The sequence below is a fragment of the Oncorhynchus gorbuscha genome, linkage group LG16 (assembly GCF_021184085.1).
Source record: "Oncorhynchus gorbuscha isolate QuinsamMale2020 ecotype Even-year linkage group LG16, OgorEven_v1.0, whole genome shotgun sequence".
Lineage (NCBI taxonomy): Eukaryota > Metazoa > Chordata > Actinopteri > Salmoniformes > Salmonidae > Oncorhynchus > Oncorhynchus gorbuscha.
The window spans coordinates 37,852,216-37,872,398 of record NC_060188.1 but is presented as its reverse complement, the minus strand read 5'-3'; the positions used below and the strand labels follow the sequence as shown (position 1 = coordinate 37,872,398).

The 20,183-nt window shown below is 41.4% G+C and overlaps 1 protein-coding gene across 1 annotated transcript; it reads left to right on the top strand.

Annotated features, from left to right (window-relative positions):
• Positions 1-535: 535 nt before the first annotated feature.
• Positions 536-19,277, top strand: ttc1 (tetratricopeptide repeat domain 1). Its single transcript, XM_046307606.1, has 8 exons — positions 536-628; positions 11,783-12,371; positions 12,559-12,619; positions 12,706-12,818; positions 13,298-13,334; positions 13,639-13,787; positions 18,410-18,464; positions 18,894-19,277. The coding sequence occupies exons 2-8, from the start codon at positions 11,805-11,807 to the stop codon at positions 19,028-19,030; spliced, it is 1,119 nt and encodes a 372-aa protein (XP_046163562.1). The 5' UTR covers positions 536-628; positions 11,783-11,804; the 3' UTR covers positions 19,031-19,277.
• Positions 19,278-20,183: the final 906 nt, after the last annotated feature.

Here is a 20,183-nt window from a genome sequence, read left to right as displayed (position 1 = left end):
CCATCAGATTGACATCCTGACAACTGATACACAGAAATGTTCTTGCAACATTTCCATGAAACTTGTCTAGAACATTAATATCTTGTATTGTGAGAACAATGGCATCCATGTCCTGTGTATGTTTGGTGGGAAGTTGAGGGAATATTCTCCTAACTGGACACATGAATGTTCTTGCAATGTCCCATATAACACATCTAGAAAATTGATGTAGTATATTCTGTGAACATTGCAAACACGTTCTAAATCAGTTCTGCTTGACATTGAGGGAATGTTCACCTAACTTTAACACCAACATATTATAATATTCTTGCTAACATAGAACACTCAAACATTAAAGTAACATAACAAAAACGCTTTCTCTCCCTAGAATTGTTAGCTGGATTTCTGAAAGGCACGTTTGAGAGAGGTTCATTCATGAATTAGTCGGTTTTTAATGGTTTTCTTCAGGGTGAAACCAAATAATAATTCTGTGACGAAACAGAGAGTATTTATGTGAAACATTCATTAAGCCAAGTGTTTCCTTAATTAATGACTACATGTCCCAGGGTTCCTCGGGGTCGTAACCCTTATGTGATTGGATAAGCAAGCGGAAGCATTGTTTACAGAGGAAACGTCATCGTGACTAGAGGTAGGACTGTACTAAATCCTAAATATGCAATATTATACTCCTTAACGAACCTTTGTAAAATATATATATGTTTACGAAGGTGAAGAAGTAATCTAGCTTCAAGTATTGAAATGTATATAAAGAAAACATAATTCAAATGTCAAAATGTGTATAATTTGGGTCTGTAACTGTTAGGTAGCATTATGCTAGCTAGCTAACGAATGAATTTAGCTGACTAGCTAGCAAGCTAACGTTAGCTTTATCGCTGAAGTAAATAATATTTTTAGCTAATATTGCTAATATTAAGTAAACAGTTTTGTAGCGAACGTAGTAGCTACAAGTTTAAAAAAAGTGTCCATGCCTCTACATTCGTGTTAGAGAGGGAGCTGACATCAAGATGCTTAAACGGCGGTGATACATTGCCTTCAGAGTATTCCCACCCCTTGATTTATTCCGCAATTGTTGATACAGCCTGGATTCAAATTGGTTTAAATACATTTATCACCAATCTACACACAATACCCCATAATGACAAAGTGAATACATGTTTTTAGAAATGTTAGCAAATTTACTGAAAATTAAATACAGAAAGATTACATTAACATAAGTACTCACACCCCTGAGTCAATACTTTGTAGAATCACCTTTGGCAGTGATTACAGCAGTTTGTCTTTCTGGCTAAGTGTAAGAGCTTTACACACCTGGATTGTGCAACATTTGCCCATTTTATTCTTTTCAAAATGATTTAAGCTCTGTCAAATTGGTTGTTGACCATTGCTCGACAACCATTTTCAGGTCTTGCCATAGATTTTCAAGTAAATTTAAGTCAAAACTGTAACTCGGCCACTCAGGAACATTCACTGTCTTCTTGGTAGGCAACTCCAGTGTAGATTTGGCCGTGTTTTTAGATTATTGTACAGCTGAAAGGGGAATTCATCTCCCAGTGTCTGGTGGAAAGCAGACTGAACCCGGTTTTCCTCTAGGATTTTGCCTGTGCTTAGCTCCATTCTTTTGTTTTTTTTATCCTGAAAAACTCCTCAGTCCTTAATGATTACAAGCGTACCCGTTACATGATGCAGCCACCACTATGCTTGAAAATATGGAGTGGGATACTCAGTAATGTGTTATATTGGATTTAACCCAAACATAACACTTTGTATTTAGGACAAGATGTTAATTCAATCAATAAAGCCCTTTTTACATCAGCAGATGGCACAAAGTGCTATACATAAACCCAGCAATGCAGATGTAGAAGCATGATGGCTAGAGAAAACTCCCTAAAAAGGCAGGAACCTAGGAAGAAACCTAGGGAGGAACCAGGCTCAGAGGGGTTGTTTCCCGGGTGGAGATTATAAGAGTACATGGCCATTTAAGGGCAGATTGTTCTTCAAGATATTCAAACGTTCATAGATGACCAGCAGTATCAAATAATCACAGCGGTTGTAGAGGGTGCAACAGGTCTGTACCTCAGGAGTAAATGTCAGTTGGCTTTTCATAGCCGAGCATTCAGAGGTCGAGACAGCATGTGCGGTAGAGAGTCGAAAACAGCCGGGAAAAGGTAGCACGTCCGGTGAACGGGTCAGGGTTTCTTAGCTGCAGGTAGAACAGTTGAAACTGTAGCAGTAGCATGACCAGGTGGACTGGGGACAGCCAGGAGTCATCGGGCCAGGTAGTCCTGAGGCATGATCCTAGGGCTCAGGTCCTCCGGGAGTGGAGGGAGAGAGAGATAAATAGAGGGAGCATGCTTAAATTCACACAGGACACTTGATAAGACATGATAATTACACCAGATATAACAGACTGACCGTAGCCCCCCGGCACATAGACTATTGGCAGTATACCAGGCAGTATATAACCCCACTAGAGGGATATCGTCAGACCACCAATTTACTGCTCTGAGACAAGGCTGAGTATAGCCCACGAAGATCTCCACCGCACAAGCCTGGGGGGGTGCAAAACCGGACAGGAAGATTACATCCGTGACTCAACCCACTCAAGTCGTGCACCCCTCCTAGGGATGGCAAGGCAGAGCACTAGTAAGCCAGTGACTCAGGCCGCGTAATAGGGTCAGAGACAGAGAATCCCAGTGGAGAGAGCCGGCCAGGCAGAGACAGCAAGGGCGGTTCGTCTCTCCAGTGCCTTGCTGTTCACCTTCGTACCCATGGGCCAGACTACACTCAATCATAGGACCTACTGAAGAGATGAGTCTTCAGTAAAGACTTAAAGCTCGAGACCGAGTCTGCGTCTCTCACATCGATATGCTGACCGTTCAATAAAAGTTGAGCTCTATAGGAGAAGGCCCTGCCTCCAGCTGTTTGCTTAGCAAATTATAGGGACAATAAGGAGACCTGTGTCTTGTGAACGTAGCGTACGTGTAGGTATGTACGGCGGGACCAAATTGGGGAGATAGGTAGGATCAAGCCAATGTAATGCTTTAGCAGTAAAACCTTGAAGTCAGCCATAGCCTTAACAGGAAGCCAATGTAGAGAGGCTAACTGGAGTAATATGATTTTTTGGGGGGGTTCTAGTCAGGATTCTAGCAGCCGTGTTTAGCACTAACTGAAGTTTATATAGTGCTTTAACCGGGTAGCTGGAGAGTAGAGCATTGCAATAGTAAAATTAACAAAAGCATGGATTGGCTTTTCTGCATAATATTTGGCCAAAAAGTTTCTGATTTTTGCAATGTTAAGAAGGTGGAGAAAAGCTGTCCTTGAAATATTCTTGATATGTTCGTCAAAAGAAAGATCAGGGTCCAGAGTAACGCTGAGGTCTTTCACAAGTTTTATTTGAGACGACTGTACAACCATCAAGAATAATTGTCAGATCCATCAGCAGATCTCTTTGTTTCTTGGGACCTAGAACTAGCATCTCTCTTTTGTCCAAGTTTAAAAGTAAAACATTTGATGCCATCCACTTCCTTATGTCTGAAACAGAGGCTTCCAGGGTAGGCAACCTTGAGGAACGCCTATTACAATTGATTTGTCAGAGGGCAAATAATCCACAGAGACAAATGGATATCTTTACGACATATAAGATCTAAACCAAAATAATGTGGTGATCGATGGTGCCAAAAGCAGTACTAATGTCTAGGACCACGAGGACAGATGCAGAGCCTTGGTCTGATGGCATTAAAAGGTCATTTCACACCTTCACGAGTGCAGTCTCAGTGCTATGATGGGATCTAAAACCAGACTGAAGCATTTCGTATACATTATTTGTCTTCGGGAAGGCAGTGAGTTGCTGCGCAACAGCTTTTTCAAAAATGTTTGAAAGGAATGGGAGAGTTGATATAAGCCGATTGGATAGGGAGTCATTTATTATGTTCAACATTGGGGGGCCAAGCACAGGAAGTAGCACTTTCAGATGTTTAGTTGGAATAGGGTCCAGTTTGCAGTTTGACGGTTTAGGGGCCATTACTATTTTCATAAATGTGTCAAGAGATACAGAATTTAAAAACTTGAGTGTTTCTGTTGATCCTAGGTCCTGGCAGTTCTGTGCAGACTCGGGGACAACTAAGTTTTGGAGACATACGCCGATTCAAAGTGGAGTCTGTAATTTGCTTTCTAATGATACTTATCTTTTCATCAAAGATGTTCATGAATTTATCACTGCTGAAGTGAAAGCTATCCTCTAACGTTGACTGCTGCTTTTTAGTTATCTTTGCCACTGTATCAAAAATAAATGTTGGATTGTTCTTATTCTCCTCAATTAGGTTGGGAAAATAGGACGCTCGAGCAGCAGTGAGGGCTCTTTGATATTTCACGGTACTGTCGGAAGACTTACAGTTTAGTGGAGCGCCATTTCCGTTCCAATTTTCTGGAGGCTTGCTTCAGGGCTCGAGTATTTTCTGTATACCAAGGTGCAAATTTCTCATGACAATTTTTTTTTTTGAGGGGTGCAACTGCGTCAAGGGTATGATGCAAGGTTAAGTTAAGATCCTCAGTTAGGTGCTTAACTGATTTCTGTTCTCCATCATCCTTAGGTAGTGCATCTAGGAATCTTTGGGTTGGGGTTTGAGCAGATTATTTGTTGCGATTGCAAACGTAATAAAATTGTGGTCCGATTGTCCAGGGTTATGAGGAAAAACATTTAGATCTACAATATTTATTCCACGGGACAAAACTAGATCCGGGTATGACTGTGGCAATGAGTACAGTAGGTCTGGATGACATGTTGGACAAAACCCACTGAGTCGATAATGACTCCGAAAGCCTTTTTGAGTGGGTCTGTGGACATTTCTATGTGAATATTAAAGTCCAAATGTTTTTATGTTACCTGCCGATAGGTCTGATAGGAATTCAGGGAACTCGGTGAGGAACGTTGTATACGGCCCAGGAGTCCTGTAAACAGTAACTATAAGTAGGCTGCATAGATTCCATGACTAGATGCTCAAAAAATGAAAACGCAGTAATTTTCTATTTTTGTAAATTGAAATTTGCTGCTGTCCATAAATGTTAGCAACACCTCCACCTTTGCAGGATGCACAGTGGATATGGTCACTAGTGTAACCAGGAGGAGAGGCCTCAATTAACACAGTACATTCATCAGGCCTGAGCCATATTTCAGTCAGGCCAATCACATCAAGATTATGATCATTGATTAGTTAATTGACTGACTTCTTTGGAAGTGAGGGATCTAACATTAAGTAACACTATTTTGAGATGTCAATCTCAATAATGACAAGAATGGAAGAAGTCTTTATTCCAGTGAGATTTTGAGGGCGAACACAGCCATGTTTGTTTTTGTTAGCCTAGATCGAGGCACAGGCACAGTCTCAATGGGGATAGTTTAGCTGACTACACTGACTGTGCTAGTGGCAGCCTCTAAGCTGGCAGGCTGGCTATCTCATTGTGGCGCTAGAGGAGTTAGAGCCCTGTCTATGTTCATAGATAAGATGAGAGCACCCCTCCAACTAGGATGGTCTGTCACTCCTCAGCAGGCCATGGTCCTGTTTGTGGGTGAGTCCCAGAAAGAGGACCTTTCTTTTGGGAGGGGCAGAAAACAGTTTTCAACCAGGGATAAAGTTGTGAGACTGTAGAGCTCATCAGGCCCCTAACTGGGAGGGGGCCAGAGACAATTACTCGATGCCGACACATCTTTCTAGCTGATTTACATGCTGAAGACTGTGTTGGACTTGGTGACCTTTAACTGTTTCATCCTAACATTGTTGTTTCACACGTGGATAACAATAACCCTATACTTTCTACACTCGCCAGTTTTAGCCTTAGCCAGCACCATCTTCAGATTAGCCTTTACGCTGGTAGGTCTGCCCCCTGGTAAACAGTGAATGATTGCTGGATGATGCTTTTTTTTAAACTTTTTTTTTTTTTTACCCCATTTTCTCCCCAATTTCGTGGTATCCAATTGTTTAGTAGCTACTATCTTGTCTCATCACTACAACTCCCGTACGGGCTCGGGAGAGACGAAGGTTGAAAGTCATGCGTCCTCCGGTACACAACCCAACCAAGCCGCACTGCTTCTTAACACAGCGCGCATCCAACCTGGAAGCCAGCCGCACCAATGTGTCGGAGGAAAGAAACACTGTGCACATGGCAACCTTGGTTAGCGCGCACTGCGCCCGGCCCGCCACAGGAGTCGACGATGCTAGGCCAATTGTGCGTCGCCCCATGGACCTCGCGGCTGGTTCCGACAGAGCAAACCCAGAGTTTCTGATGGCACAGCTGGCGCTGCAGTACAGCGCTCTTAACCACTGCACCACCCGGGAGGCCCCTGGATGATTATTTTTTAAGTCAAATATTGCGGGTAATGAAGTTGCCAATGATTAGGGTTTTCAGTTTGTTAGAGCTAATGGTGGGAGGCTTCGGCGACCCAGACCCATAGCGGGTGGAGGAGAAACCTGAGAGGGCTCGCCCTCTGACTCCATCTCGTTGCTTAATGGGGAGAACCGGTTGAAAGTTTCTGTCGGCTGAATGAGCAACACCGGGTTGAGCAGGGCGGAACACTCGAGTCTGTAATCCGAGCGTTCTTTGCCACATTTTTTGACAGTATTACATTAGCGCCTTGTTGCAAACAGGATGCTTGTTTTGGAATATTTTGATTCTGTACAATCTTCTATCTTTTCACTGTGTAAATCAGGTTAGTATTGTGGGGTAACTACAGTGTTGTTGATCCATCCTCAGTTATCTCCTATCACAGCCATTAAACTCTGTCACCGTGGGCCTCATGGTGAAATCACTGAGCGGTTTCCTTCCTCTAAGGCAACTTGAGTTAGGAAGGACGCCTTTATCTTTGTAGTGACTGGGTGTATTGATACAACATCCAAAGTGTAGTTAATAACTTCACCATGCTCAAAGAGATTTTCAATGTCTACTTTTGATTAGTTTTACTAATAGGTGCCTTGTGGTTGAATCTGTGTTTGAAATTCACTGCTCAACTGAGCTGAGGGACCTGTGTGTGGTACATAGATGAGGAAGTCATTCAACACTCATGTTAAACACTATTATTGTACACAGAGTCCATGCAACATATTATGTGACTTGTTAAGCACATTTTTACTCCTGAACTTATTTAGGCTTGCCATGACAAAGGAGTTGAATACTTATTGACTCGATACATTTCAGCTTTTCATTTTTAATTCATTTGTAAAACTTTTTTTTAAAATCCACTTTGACATTATGGGGTATTGTGTGTCGTAGGCCAGTGACAAAATCTACATTTGAATCCATTTTAAATTCAGGCTGTAGCACAACAAAATGTGGAAAATGTAAAGGGGACGTGAATACTTCCTGAAGTCACTGTATATGAATGCTTCTATACAGCTGTTACACAGTAGGTAGTGTAAAGCATAGCACAGAGAATGTTCGACCAACCTTTACTTGGCGATACTTCTTCAATTGCTGATTTGGAAGACAAACACGTATTCTAAACTTCCATGTGTAGTTGCAGGGGTTTGTTTGAATTTATAAAATGTTCTGTTATTCAGTTAATTAAAAATATTTATCCATTAAGTAATCCAACAATATGTACGCTGCCATCTCATCTATTTCAAATCTTCTGTTATTGTTTGAGACGGGTGTCCTACCCAAAGTGCAGCATGTCATGATGACACTCGCCTCTCGATCAATGGGAAGATTTAAAAAATACAAGATGGCAGAGTACACGTTGTTGGATTACTTAATGGATTGTTTATTTGATTGAATAACAGATAATTTTCTGAATTCAAACAAACCCCTGCAACTACCCATGGAAGTTTAGAAGACGTGTTTGTCTCCAAGTAAAGGTTGGTCAAACATTCTCTGTGCCTTGCCTTACACTACCTACTCTTTAATGTCTGTATGGACGCATTCACATTTCACTGCCATTTCAAAGTGTAGCTGGGTCATTTTCACGAAACTGTCAAAAAAAAATAATAATCCTTGTAATTTTTCCACCCAATTTTCTCTTGATTCACTGCGATGAGTCTGTACTTATCTATATCTTAATTATATATATTTTTTTTTTAAATCAGATGTTATGTATTTTACCAGCATTTTCACAAAATTCTCATTACCTCAACAGTTCAAAAAAATTAATATACAAATTAATATTTCAAATATTTTTTTGCCATTGCTTACCTGATGAAAATGTCTGACTTTGGTTTCGCACAAGGTGCTTAAAGTACTTTAATTTGGCACTCTGAAATTCAAGTCCTAGAATTCCTTGAAAATCAGACACTTTCTCAACTTGGTACTTGAATTAAAATGAGTGGAACAGAAAAGGATCAAATATGTTTAAAAAAATATTAGAAAAATATGTTGGTCTTGCAAATTAATTTCCAGGCAGACTATTGAGTTTTATTTCCTCAAGTGTTTTGCGCTCTGGTTGCCAGGCGAGCTCGCCAGGCAGTTACAGAACTGATTGATTAGGTGCTGCCGAACATCACATCGATAGCTAAAATGATGGGCAAATGTAGATTCAAGCCTGCTTTTTTGCGTATGAAACATTTCTGGGATCTTTTAGTTCAGTTCATGGAACATGTGACCAATGTATTACTTGTTGTTTTTATATTTTTGTTCATTATAGTTTACCTACCTTTTTTTACCACTACATCACTGAACTCAACCAACCCACACCGTGTAAAGTGCAAAGAAAAAGACTTCGACATTGCCAGCATGGGTGAATCGGCCCCTGAATAGCTGTTCGTAGCTGTTTAAGTAGTAGATTCTCAAATATCCAAAAATATAAACGCAACATGCAACAATTTTGAATATTTTACTGTTACAGTTCACATAAGGAAATCAGTCAATTGAAATAAATAAATTAGGCCCAAATCTATGGATTCCACATAACTGGGAATACAGATGGGCATCTGTTGGTCACAGATACCTTTAAAAAAGGTATGAGAGTGGATCAGAAAACCAGTCATCTTCTCCTTCGCATAGAGTTAATTAGGCTGTTGATTGTGGCCTGTGGAATGTTGTCCCACTTATCTTCAATGGGTGTGCAAAGTTTCTGGATATTAAGAGAACTGAAAGAAGCTGTTTTACATGTCGATCCAGGGCATCCCAAACATGTTAAATGGGTGACATATCTGGTGATTATGCAGGCAATAGAAGAACTGGGACATTTTCCATTTCCAGGAATTGTGTGCAGATCCTTGTGACATGGGGCCGTGCATTATCATGCTGAAACTTTGAGGTGATGGCGGAGGATGAATGGCATGACAATGGGTCTTTAGGATCTCGCCACAGTATGTGCATTCAAATTTGCCATCGATAAAATTGTTTGTTGTCCGTAGCTTATGCCTGCCCATACCATAACCCCACTGCCACCATGTGGCACTGTGTTGACAGCAAACCGCTCGCCCACACAACGCCATGCACGTGGTCTGTGTTTGTGAGCCTGTTGGACGTACTGCCAAATTCTCTAAAACAATGTTGGAGGTGGCTTACGGTCGAGAAATTAACATTAAATGATCTGTCAACAGTTCTGCTGGACATTCCTGCAGTCAGCATGCCAATTGTATGCTCCCTCAAAACTTGAGACATCTGTGGCATTGTGTTGTGACATTTTAGATTGGCCTTTTATTGTCCCCAGCACGAGGTGTACCCGTGTAATGATCATGCGGTTTAATCAGCTTCTTGATATGCCACATCTGTCAGGTGGATGGATTATCTTGGCAAAGGATAAAATACTCACTAACAGGGATGTAAACAAATTTGTGCACAATATTTGAGAAAATACGATTTTTGTGCGTATGGAAAGTTTCTGGGATCTTTTATTTCGGCTCATGAAACATGGGACCAACACTTTACATGTTGCGTTTTATATTTTTGTTCAGTGTACAATACTATCATTAAGCTGGAATTGTTTAGGAATGTGAATGGGAAATGTGTGTTCATCGGTATGTCCTAAATTCTGCTCATCACTACTCAAATTACAACATCAGTACTGATTTACCACTCATGTACACTATATATACAAAAGTATGTGAACATCTTTTCAAATGAGTGGATTTAGCTATTTCAGCCACACCCTTTGCTAACCGATGTTTAAAATCGAGCACATGCAATCTCCATAGCCTAACATTGGCAGTAGAATGGCCTTACTGAAAAGCTCAGTTACTTTCAACGTGGCACATCTGGCAGTCCGACGGTCAACTCTTGGTTTGGCGGATGCCTGGAGAACATGCCCGCCCCAATGCATAGTGCCAACTGTAATGTTTGGTGGAGGACTTATGTTCTGGGGCTGTTTTTCATGATTTGCGCTAGGCCCCTTAGTTTCAGTGAAGGGAAATCTTAACGCTACTGCAGACATTCTAGATGATTCTGTGCTTCCAACTTTGTAGCAACAGTTTATGGAAGGCCCTTTCCTATTTCAGCATGACAATGCCCCCGTGAACAAAGCGAGGTCCATACAGATATGATTTGTTGATCGGTGTGGAAGAACTTGACTGGCCTGCACAGAACCCTGACCTCACCCCCATCGAACACCTTTGGGATGAATTGGAACGTCGACTGCGAGCCAGGCCTAATCGCCCAACATCGGTGCCCGACCTCACTAATGCTCTTGTGGCTGAATGGAAGCAAGTCCCCACAGTAATGTTCAAACATCTAGTGGAAAGCCTTCCCAGAAGAGTTAAAGCTGTTATAGCAGCAAAGGGGGGGACTAACTTCACATTACCCATGATTTTGGAATGAGATGTTCCATGAGTAAGTATCCACATATCAGGTTGTGGCGATATCCTGCCATCTGGTGGCGAATAGAAACAATTGCAAAATAAGAACTATTACAAATTGATGGTCCTTGAAAAGAAATACACCTACATGACCAAAAATGTGTGTACACCTGCTTGTCGAACATCTCATTCCAAAATCATGGGCATTAATATGGAGTTGGTCCCCCCTTTGCTGCTATAATAGCCTCCACTCCTGTTTTTGAGTTGCACCCCCTTTCCCCTCAGAACAGCCTCAATTCATCTGTTTATGGACTCTAGAGGGTGTTCCACACTGATGCTGGCCCATGTTGAGTGTGAAAAACCCACCAGCGTTGCAGTTCTTGACTCAAACTGATGCACCTGGCACCTACTACCATACCCTGTTCAAATGTAAGTCGCTCTGGATAAGAGCGTCTGCTAAATGACTTAAATGTAAATGTAAATGCACTTAAATATTTTCTTGCCCATTCAGCCTCTGAATGGCACACATACACAATCCGTGTCTCAGTTGTCTCCAGGCTTAAAAGTCTTAACCGGTCTCCTCCCCCTTGTTAGGTTCTGAACATATTTCAAGCTAGAATACAGGTGTACATAATGCTTTGTACACTCTGTATTTTGTTTTATTCAAATAAAACATTTCATAAAATTACCCGAGAAATTAATCTGGACTCATTTCAGTAATAAGATTTTGGGTGTGTTAAATGTTAATGTATTTAAAATAAGACACCAAAAACTACACATCTTATTCCTCAGAATGATAGTTGATTTTTTTTAGGATGCATCATAGTTTTGTAACTCAATTTGCTACAGACATTTTAAAACTGTTTTAATGATAATCACCCTGCTAGCTGAGATTTGAGAGCTCGAGGCCACTGCTCTGGCTAGCTATGTGAATTATATTATCTCCGGTCACTGGTATCTCAGTGCACTGTGACATAATCTGTCCTTAGATTAAACTGAGATGCAGGTTACATTGACAGAATGTAGAACTGACTACAACGCCTTCTTCTTATGTGAAGTTCTGTACAGGGAGAAAATTGTATGGATTCCACAGCAGAAAAGGAGTCTGAGGTGCTCCTTGACAAGATGACCAACTCTCTGACCAATGCTATGAGAGTATCCAAACAACATGAATGTCCAGACAGCCAAAGCACAGCAGCCAACAGGGGTACTGAGCAGGAGGACGATGCCTTCTTTGACTGTGAGGAGTCTCTGGATGGAGCAGACGGCTCCATGGGTGACAAGGAAAGGAAGACTGACTGTTCAGAAGCCCCACCGTTATGCCAGGGAGCAGAGGGAGACAGTAAAGAGACAGTCCTATTGAACAACTCACAAAACACAGAGGAAGAACACATCAATGCAGATTTAGGAGACGCTGAGGTGTCAGGGGTGAGAACGACAATATTGGAAGATAAAGAGGGGGAGAGAGGTGAAGGAATGGAGGAGGAGAAAGAGAGTTGGGATGAGTGCACTGAAGAAGACATGAGTTTGGCAGTTGAAGGGGGAGATTCTGATACTGAACTGAAAGGAGAAGAGAACCCAGCTCCTGAGTTTGACGAGGAGTATCTGAGAGAAGTGGAGAAAGTCCTGACAGAGGAAGAAAAGGAGGTGAATTTTATCATAGTCTAAACATTAGTTTCTTACGACGTGTTTCTGTTATAATAATAACTCACCAAAATGCAAGATGCTTTTTTTCCAACTTGAAACTCTACAACCATCATTTGGTGCTTAGTAAGTTGACATTGCAAAAGCTCCCCATCTTTTGTGTTTAATGTTTGTTTCCTTTGTGCCATAGAGCCGCAGAGAGGAGAGCATGACACTAAAGGACAAGGGGAACAGTCAGTTCAAGAGTGGAGGTAAGCTGCTGCAGGCTAAACTGCTGTAGGACGGCTGTTCGTGGAAACGTGTCCAATAGGAATTGACTGACCCTTTATCTTCCTAGAGCACACTGAGGCAGAGGAGTCTTACACGGCAGCTTTGGGAGTGTGCCCTGTGTGTTACAGCAAGGAGAGGGCTATTCTCTTCTCTAACCGTGCTGCTGCCCGCCTGCACCTGGTAAGACTGATATCAACAATAAACTTAACAAGTGGGGAATTCTGAGGACCTATCTGAGTTTACCTAGTTGATTGTTATTACCCTCCTGAGGTTTCCTACATTTCTGTTTGTTTTGTCAAAATACCTTCTCAGACGGCTACCTATATAAATTATAACATATGGCTAAAGTGTACCTTTTATGGCACAATTGTCTCGAAGTAAACTATCTTCTACTATTGCGAAGTCATGTGCGCAGTTTAGTGGCGGGGCAAAAAGACACAGAGCTCTTGTGACACCTAGTGGTACTCCACTGTAACTATAGGTTTGAATGGGAGCTATGCTCTTGCCTGATTCATTCGAGTCCTATGTGTCAAGATGGGCCATTTGGAGTTGATGATGTCATCTCATAACTTATCTACCCAAAAAGATGTACAACACCTAGACAAATACACAACAAAATGCAGACTGAGTTTCAATCAAACCTTTTTCCCCGCCAACAGGATAAGAATGAGAAAGCCATTGCTGACTGCACAAAAGGTGAGACTGTTAAATCTGTATGTATTGTAATTCAACCATGTCAGATGATTGAACTGTCTGGTACCTGATGTCCTACTTTACCAGTGTATGGTGTGTGTAGAAAACACACTTCCCACTCCAGAACCCCCCCATGTTTCTACATATTTTCTGTTCACCCAAACCAGGTGTATCCGTAAAAATTGCAGTTGCTATTATCAAAATCACCAACACCAGGTGCAGATTTGGGTGAATTACATTTATTCATACCCATTGCTACGCAACTAGCACTCTGAACATTTGTTTCCTTGTTTTTTTTCACCTCCAGCTATAGAGTTGAACCCAAACTACATGCGGGCGATCCTGCGGAGGGCAGAGCTCTATGAGAAAACAGACAAGCTGGATGAGGCTTTGGAAGACTACAAGGCTGCTCTGGAGAAAGACCCAAACCTGCCTGCAGCCAGAGAGGCCTGCATGGTTAGTGGCAAAAACTGGCATTTAACTCAAAGTAACAATTTAGCACTTAAAGGTCACTATTCAGTACATGCACATAGTTCATTTTTAACACTTGGAGAGTACTGTATAAGGATTGGGTTTTACATGTTGTTAGAGTTGCCTTGGATGAAAAAACAAGATTTTGATATGAGGCCCACTTATTTGACAATTTCATTGATCTTGCTCATTCAATAGCTAGGGTTTGAATTAATCATCACTGTTTAACTTGCAATATTGGCAAACTGAAATGGCTTGGACAAAGGTTTTTTTCATCTTTCCATTCTATGAGGCTGTCTGTGCTGGAGTTGGCTGTATCTGTGTCAAGGGTAGATACGTTTTTTTTGTTCTGAATGAGGCCATGCATAGCAACAGGAGCCAAGCAGCAGCTCTAACTAATGTAGCCATGAGGAGGCGGCTTGCACAACACAAGCTCACAGCCTCTGCATCTCAAATGCCACCCTATTACATATATAGTGCACTAAGTAGTAGAGCAGGGACGATAAACCCAAAATTATCCACACCGACCGCTTATTGCAGGCATTTTGTGGCCAATACTAGAGAAATGTGAAGTTTGAAATTAAATTTTTTTTGCTAATATAGGTTATTGTTAATGGGACAATTGTTGGCTACAACCATCAAACCATTAGTAGTTTTAAAATATAATAATAATAAATGGTGCTCGACACTAATGTTATAAATGTATCGTTCTATTTATCATTATCACATTAATTCAGGCAATTTATCACAATATGGATTTTTGTCCATATTGCCATGTCCTTTAAAAAAAACATGAACCTTTATTTAACTAGGCAAATCAGTTAAGAACAAAATCTTATCATACAATGTCGGGCTACCCTGGCCTGACCCGGACGATGCTGGGCCAATTGTGTGCCGCCCTACGGGTGCGCACAACTGGCCTAGCCTAGTGCACTTTATATGGGATTAGGACCCATTTGGAACGCGGTCGGCACATCTTGGCCTGGCCTGAAACAGAAGAGTAGACCGAGGCAAGGAGAAGACAGATAAAATACGGAGAGGAAGGAGTATAGTGCAATTATTTTCATATGAAACGACACCGGCAGACACTAAATGGTCTCAAAATACTCTGTCTAATGTATCTCCTCCGGCCCAAACACACACACACACACACACACACACACACACACACACACACACACACACACACACACACACACACACACACACACACACACACACACACACACACACACACACACACACACACACACACACACACACACACACACACACACACACACACACACACACACACACACGTACCCAAGAATCAACTCCACTCCTCCCAACAGCTCCACATTTCCTTTGTTTGGTCTAGAACGGATAATGTGAGATGAGAGCAGTTACAGAGCCTTCAAAAAGTATTCATACCGTTTGACTTATTCCACATTTTGTTGTTACTGCATTAATTAAATATATATTTATCTGCCAATCTACACACAATACCCCATAAAGACAGTGAATTGTTTTTTTTAGACATTTTCAAATGGATTGATTAAATGAAATACAGAAATATCTCATTTACACAAGTATTCACAACCCTGAGTCAATACTTTGTAGAAGCACCTTTAGCAGTGATTACAGCTGTGAGTGTCTAAGAGTTTTACACACAGATGTGAAGTTCGTTGCTGTTCATTGCTAGTTAATGGTTATTTTCAGGTCTTGCCATATATTTTCCAGTAGATTTAAGCCAAAACTCTAACTCGGCCAGGAACATTCACTGTATTTTTGGTAAGTGTAGATTTGGCCAAGTGTTTTAGGTTATTGTCCTGCTGAAAGGTGAATGCATCTTCCTGTGTCTGGTGGAATGCAGACTGAACTGGGTTTTCCTCTAGGATTTTGCCTGTGCTTAGCTCCATTCCGTTTATTTTTTATCTTCAACTCCCCAGTCCTTAACAATTACAAGCATACCAATAACATGATGCTGCCACCACTATACTTGAAATATGGAGAGTGGTACTCAGTAATGTGCTATGTTTGGGGAAAATCCAATAACAGTTTGTATTCAGGAAGAAGGTGAATTGCTTTGCCAATTTTTTTGCAGTATTACTTTAGTGACTTGTCACTCTGTCAATTAGGTTAGTATTGTGGAGTAACTACAGTGTTGTTGCTCCATCTTCAGTTTTCTCCTTGCCCAGCACAGCCTTTAAACTCTTAACTGTTTTAAAGCCACCATGGTGAAACCCCTGAGTGGTTTCCTTCTTCTCCGGCAACTGAGTTAGGAAGGACGCCTGTATCTGTGTAGTGACAGGGTTTATTGATACAACATCCAAAGTGTAAATAATAACTTCACCATGCTTAAATAGATATTCAATGTCTGCTTTTTTTCTTCTTTTTTTGCGATCTACCATTAGGTGCCCTTCTTTGTAAGTCATTGAAAAACCTCCCTGGTATTTGTGGTTGATTCTGTGTTTGAAATGTACTGCTCAACTGAGGAACCTTACAGATATGGGTGGGGTATGGGTGGGGTACAGAGATGAGGTAGTCATTTAAAAATCATAAACGCTTGTTGCACACGGAGTGAGTCCATGCAATTTACTATGTGACCTTGTGAAGCACATTTTTACTCCTGAACTTATTTAGGCTTGACATAACAAATGGGTTGAATACTTATTGACTCTAAGCATTTTTATCAAATATATATATATATATATATATATATATATATATATATATATATATATATATATTCAAAATATATATATTCAAAATTGGAACATAATTCCACTATGGGGTATTGTGTGTGTGTGTATAGTGAATTTGGAAATTATTCAGACCCTTTGACTTTTTCCACATTTTATTACATTACAGCCTTATTCTAAAATTGATTCCATTTCCTTATCAATCTACACACAATACCCCATAATGACAAAGTGAACGCATATTTTTAGAAATGTTTCCAAATTCATAAACTAACAGAAATACCTTATTTACGGAAGTATTCAGACCCTTTACTGTGAGACTTGAAATTGAGCTCAGGTGCATCCTGTGCATCCATCAATCATCCTTTAGATGTTTCTACAACTTGATTGTCCCATCTGTGGTATATTCAATTGGACATGATAAGGTCCCTAAGAACACAGTGGCCTCCATCATTCTTAATTGAAGGTTGGAACCACCAAGTCTTTTCCTAGAGCCTGCCGCCCGACCAAAATGAGCAATCGGGGAGAAGGGCCTTGGTCAGGGAGGTGACCAAGAACCCCCGATGGTCACTCTGACAGAGCTCCGGAGTTCTTCTGTAGAAATGGGAGAATCTTCCAGAAGGACAACCATCTCTGCAGCACTCCACCAATCAGGAATTTATGGTAGATTGACCAGACGGAAGCCACTCCTCAGTAAAAGGCACATGACAGCCCACTTGGAGTTTGCCAAAAGGCACCTGAACAACTGTCAGACCATGATGAAACCAAGATCTAACTCTTTGGCCTGAATGCCAAAGCGTCTCGTCTGGAGGAAACCTGGCACCATCTCTACGGTGAGGCATGGTGGTGGCAGCTTCATGCTTTGGGGATGTTTTTCAGGGGCAGTGATTGGGAGACTAATCAGGGTCGAGGAAAAGATGAACGGAACAAAGTACAGAGAGATACTTGATTAAAAACCTGCTCCAGAGCTCTCAGGACCTCAGACTGGGGCGAAGATTCTCCTTCCAACAGGATAACGATCCTAAGCACACAGACAATACAATGCAGGAGTGGCTTAGGGACAAGTCTCTGAATGTCCTTGAGTGCCAGAGCCCGGACTAGAACCCGATAGAACATCCCTGGAGAGACCTGAAAATAGCTGTACAGTGACGATCCCCATTCAAGCTGACAGAGCTTGAGAGGATCTGCAGAGAAGAATGGAAGAAACTCCCCAAATACAGGTGTGCCAAGCTTATAGCGTCATACCCAAGAAGACTCAAGGCTGTAATCGCTGCCAAAGGTGCTTCAACAAAGTACTCAGTAAAAGGTCTGAATACTTATGAAAATGTGATATTTGCAAAAATATCTCAACCTGTTTCTGGTTTGTCGTTAGGGGATATTGTGTGTAGATTGAGGTGGGAAAAGCAATTTAATCCATTTTAGAACAAGGCTGTAATGTATCAAAATGTGGAAATAGTCCAGGGGTATGAATACTTTCCGAATGCACTGTAGGCCAGTGAGGAGAAATCTCAATTAAATCTATTTTAAATTCCGATTCAAACACAACAAAATGTGGAAAAAGTTAAGGGGTGTGAATACTTTCTGAAGGCACTGTATGTCATTGGAAGCATGCTGTATAGACCAACACCCTAGATATAATATGCAAATAATTACAAAGCAAAGAAAAGGGGTCCTTCTGACCTGAGGTGGATAATGAGATATTACTGTGATGGATTGAGGGGAAAAAACCTGTGGGGCGGCCTAGTGGTTAGAACATTGGGCCAGTAACCGAAAGGCGTTCTAATCCAAAAAGGTAAAGGTAGTGAGATCAGAGGGAGCTAAATCATATCTGATGTGCACTGTTGTGTGTGTGAAATGTTGGGGCCACAGAATAGTAACCAGCCACCTTGACTGACTGACTCTCTTTCTCTCTCCTCCATACAGCGGCTTCCACAACAGATCCACGAGCGAAATGAGAAGCTGAAGGAAGAGATGATGGGTATGAGACCGTTTTGTATTTTTCACCTACTGCTTTTCTAGATTAGATTGCACCCCCAGGGGAACGTTTCAAAAGGCTATAGAGACTAAAGTACATTCGCTGACCAGCAAGAAACATTGAACGGTGCACTGTGATATGTTATATCAGATTGTTCGCAAGTGAGGGTGGCCGCAACATGCCGTGGCAGTTTTAAGGTGGTTCTGTTCCATCATGGTCACCTATAATGTTGTGTGGATCCAGCTGTTACTCACTAGGCTGGGAGTGGTAAACCAAAAAGCAGTGTGTTGGGAAGGAGAAAGGTTGTTTAATAATACGGACCTAAATGGAAATGTTTTTATATGTTATTGGTCATTTTATTTGTTTTCATCACAATTTTTGGCATAATTTAGCCTTCATGTCTTTTGCCTTACCCTGTCTGTTTGTCCATAGGCAAGCTGAAAGACTTGGGCAATATGTTCCTACGGCCTTTTGGCCTGTCCACCTCAAACTTCCAAGTGAACCAGGATACAGGCACTGGATCCTACTCCGTCAACTTTGTTCAGAGTCCAAATAACAACAACAGATAACAATGACAAGCCAGTCTGAGAGATGGCCTTCCATCCCCAGAGCTAAAAGACTGACACTCAGGACCCTCCACTGGTGTGTCAGAAGTCTGAGTGGGATCCGTTTGAAATCCACACGACAAATTAGTCTTTCATGGTTAAAGAAGATGTTATTGTGTGTGCGTGTGAGAGTGTACTGTCTTAACAGTCAACTGTGTTTCCTAAGGGTATAGCCATTAAATGATCAATGACTGTTACTTTGCTGCGTTGTCCTTGTTTTTATATGGCGCTATTTCCTTTGCCACTTCTTTGATGTGAGGATTGAAAGTGTCATTGGCCCCATAAATGTTATACTGATGTACAACACATTTGACAACTTCTGAAGAATATCTGTGGTATCACACCTTTTTGTCAAATGGGTTGTACATCAGTTGTACAACCTCAGTGTGTACAGGGCCAGAGTGTAGTTGTTAAATTGTGTTGAAAAGATGAACTACTCTGTGTAGGCCTTTTTCATGGGCTTATATATTCAGAGGATATTCATATTGGTGTCAAATGGTGAATTGCAGTACAATATAGAAAAACACACCAAGTACAAAGGCAAAAAGCAGATTTACTGATTTTAGGAGATATACAGTAATTACAAAACAGGATTTCCCACATCCACCAGTCTGTTAAGTCAAGACATTAATAGATTGTATCAAAACGCATACATGTACACGAGATGGCGAGAGATGAGCCACAGCTGATTGTCACTGTGGCTCTCTTCAGCTGCTCCTGACTGACTTGACCATGTGTTTGTTTCCCTTTGGGAATCCCCAATCCAGCCTGTGACCTCCCAATCGGTCCAGTCAACTGGCTCTGCTTGTCTTGAAGTGAAGAGGAAAGTCAGGGAGGAATATTGTGGTTTTAACCCTAGAGAGTGACTGAATAGGGACATCTGGCAAGGAAAATGACATGTACGCTTAAATTTGCACATAAAATGTCATGTCATCAAAAAAATCTGTGCTGGATGAGGGGGGCTTCAGCGTTAGCGTGATTGAAATATAAAGGCAATGTTCCTGCGTTAGTGGAGACTGCATTCGTGTTAAACGCTGCATAATGTCGGCTCATAAGGATATTACCTTTACATTTCTTACGATTCAGTGAAGCCGATTGAATAGAACCCTACAGGACC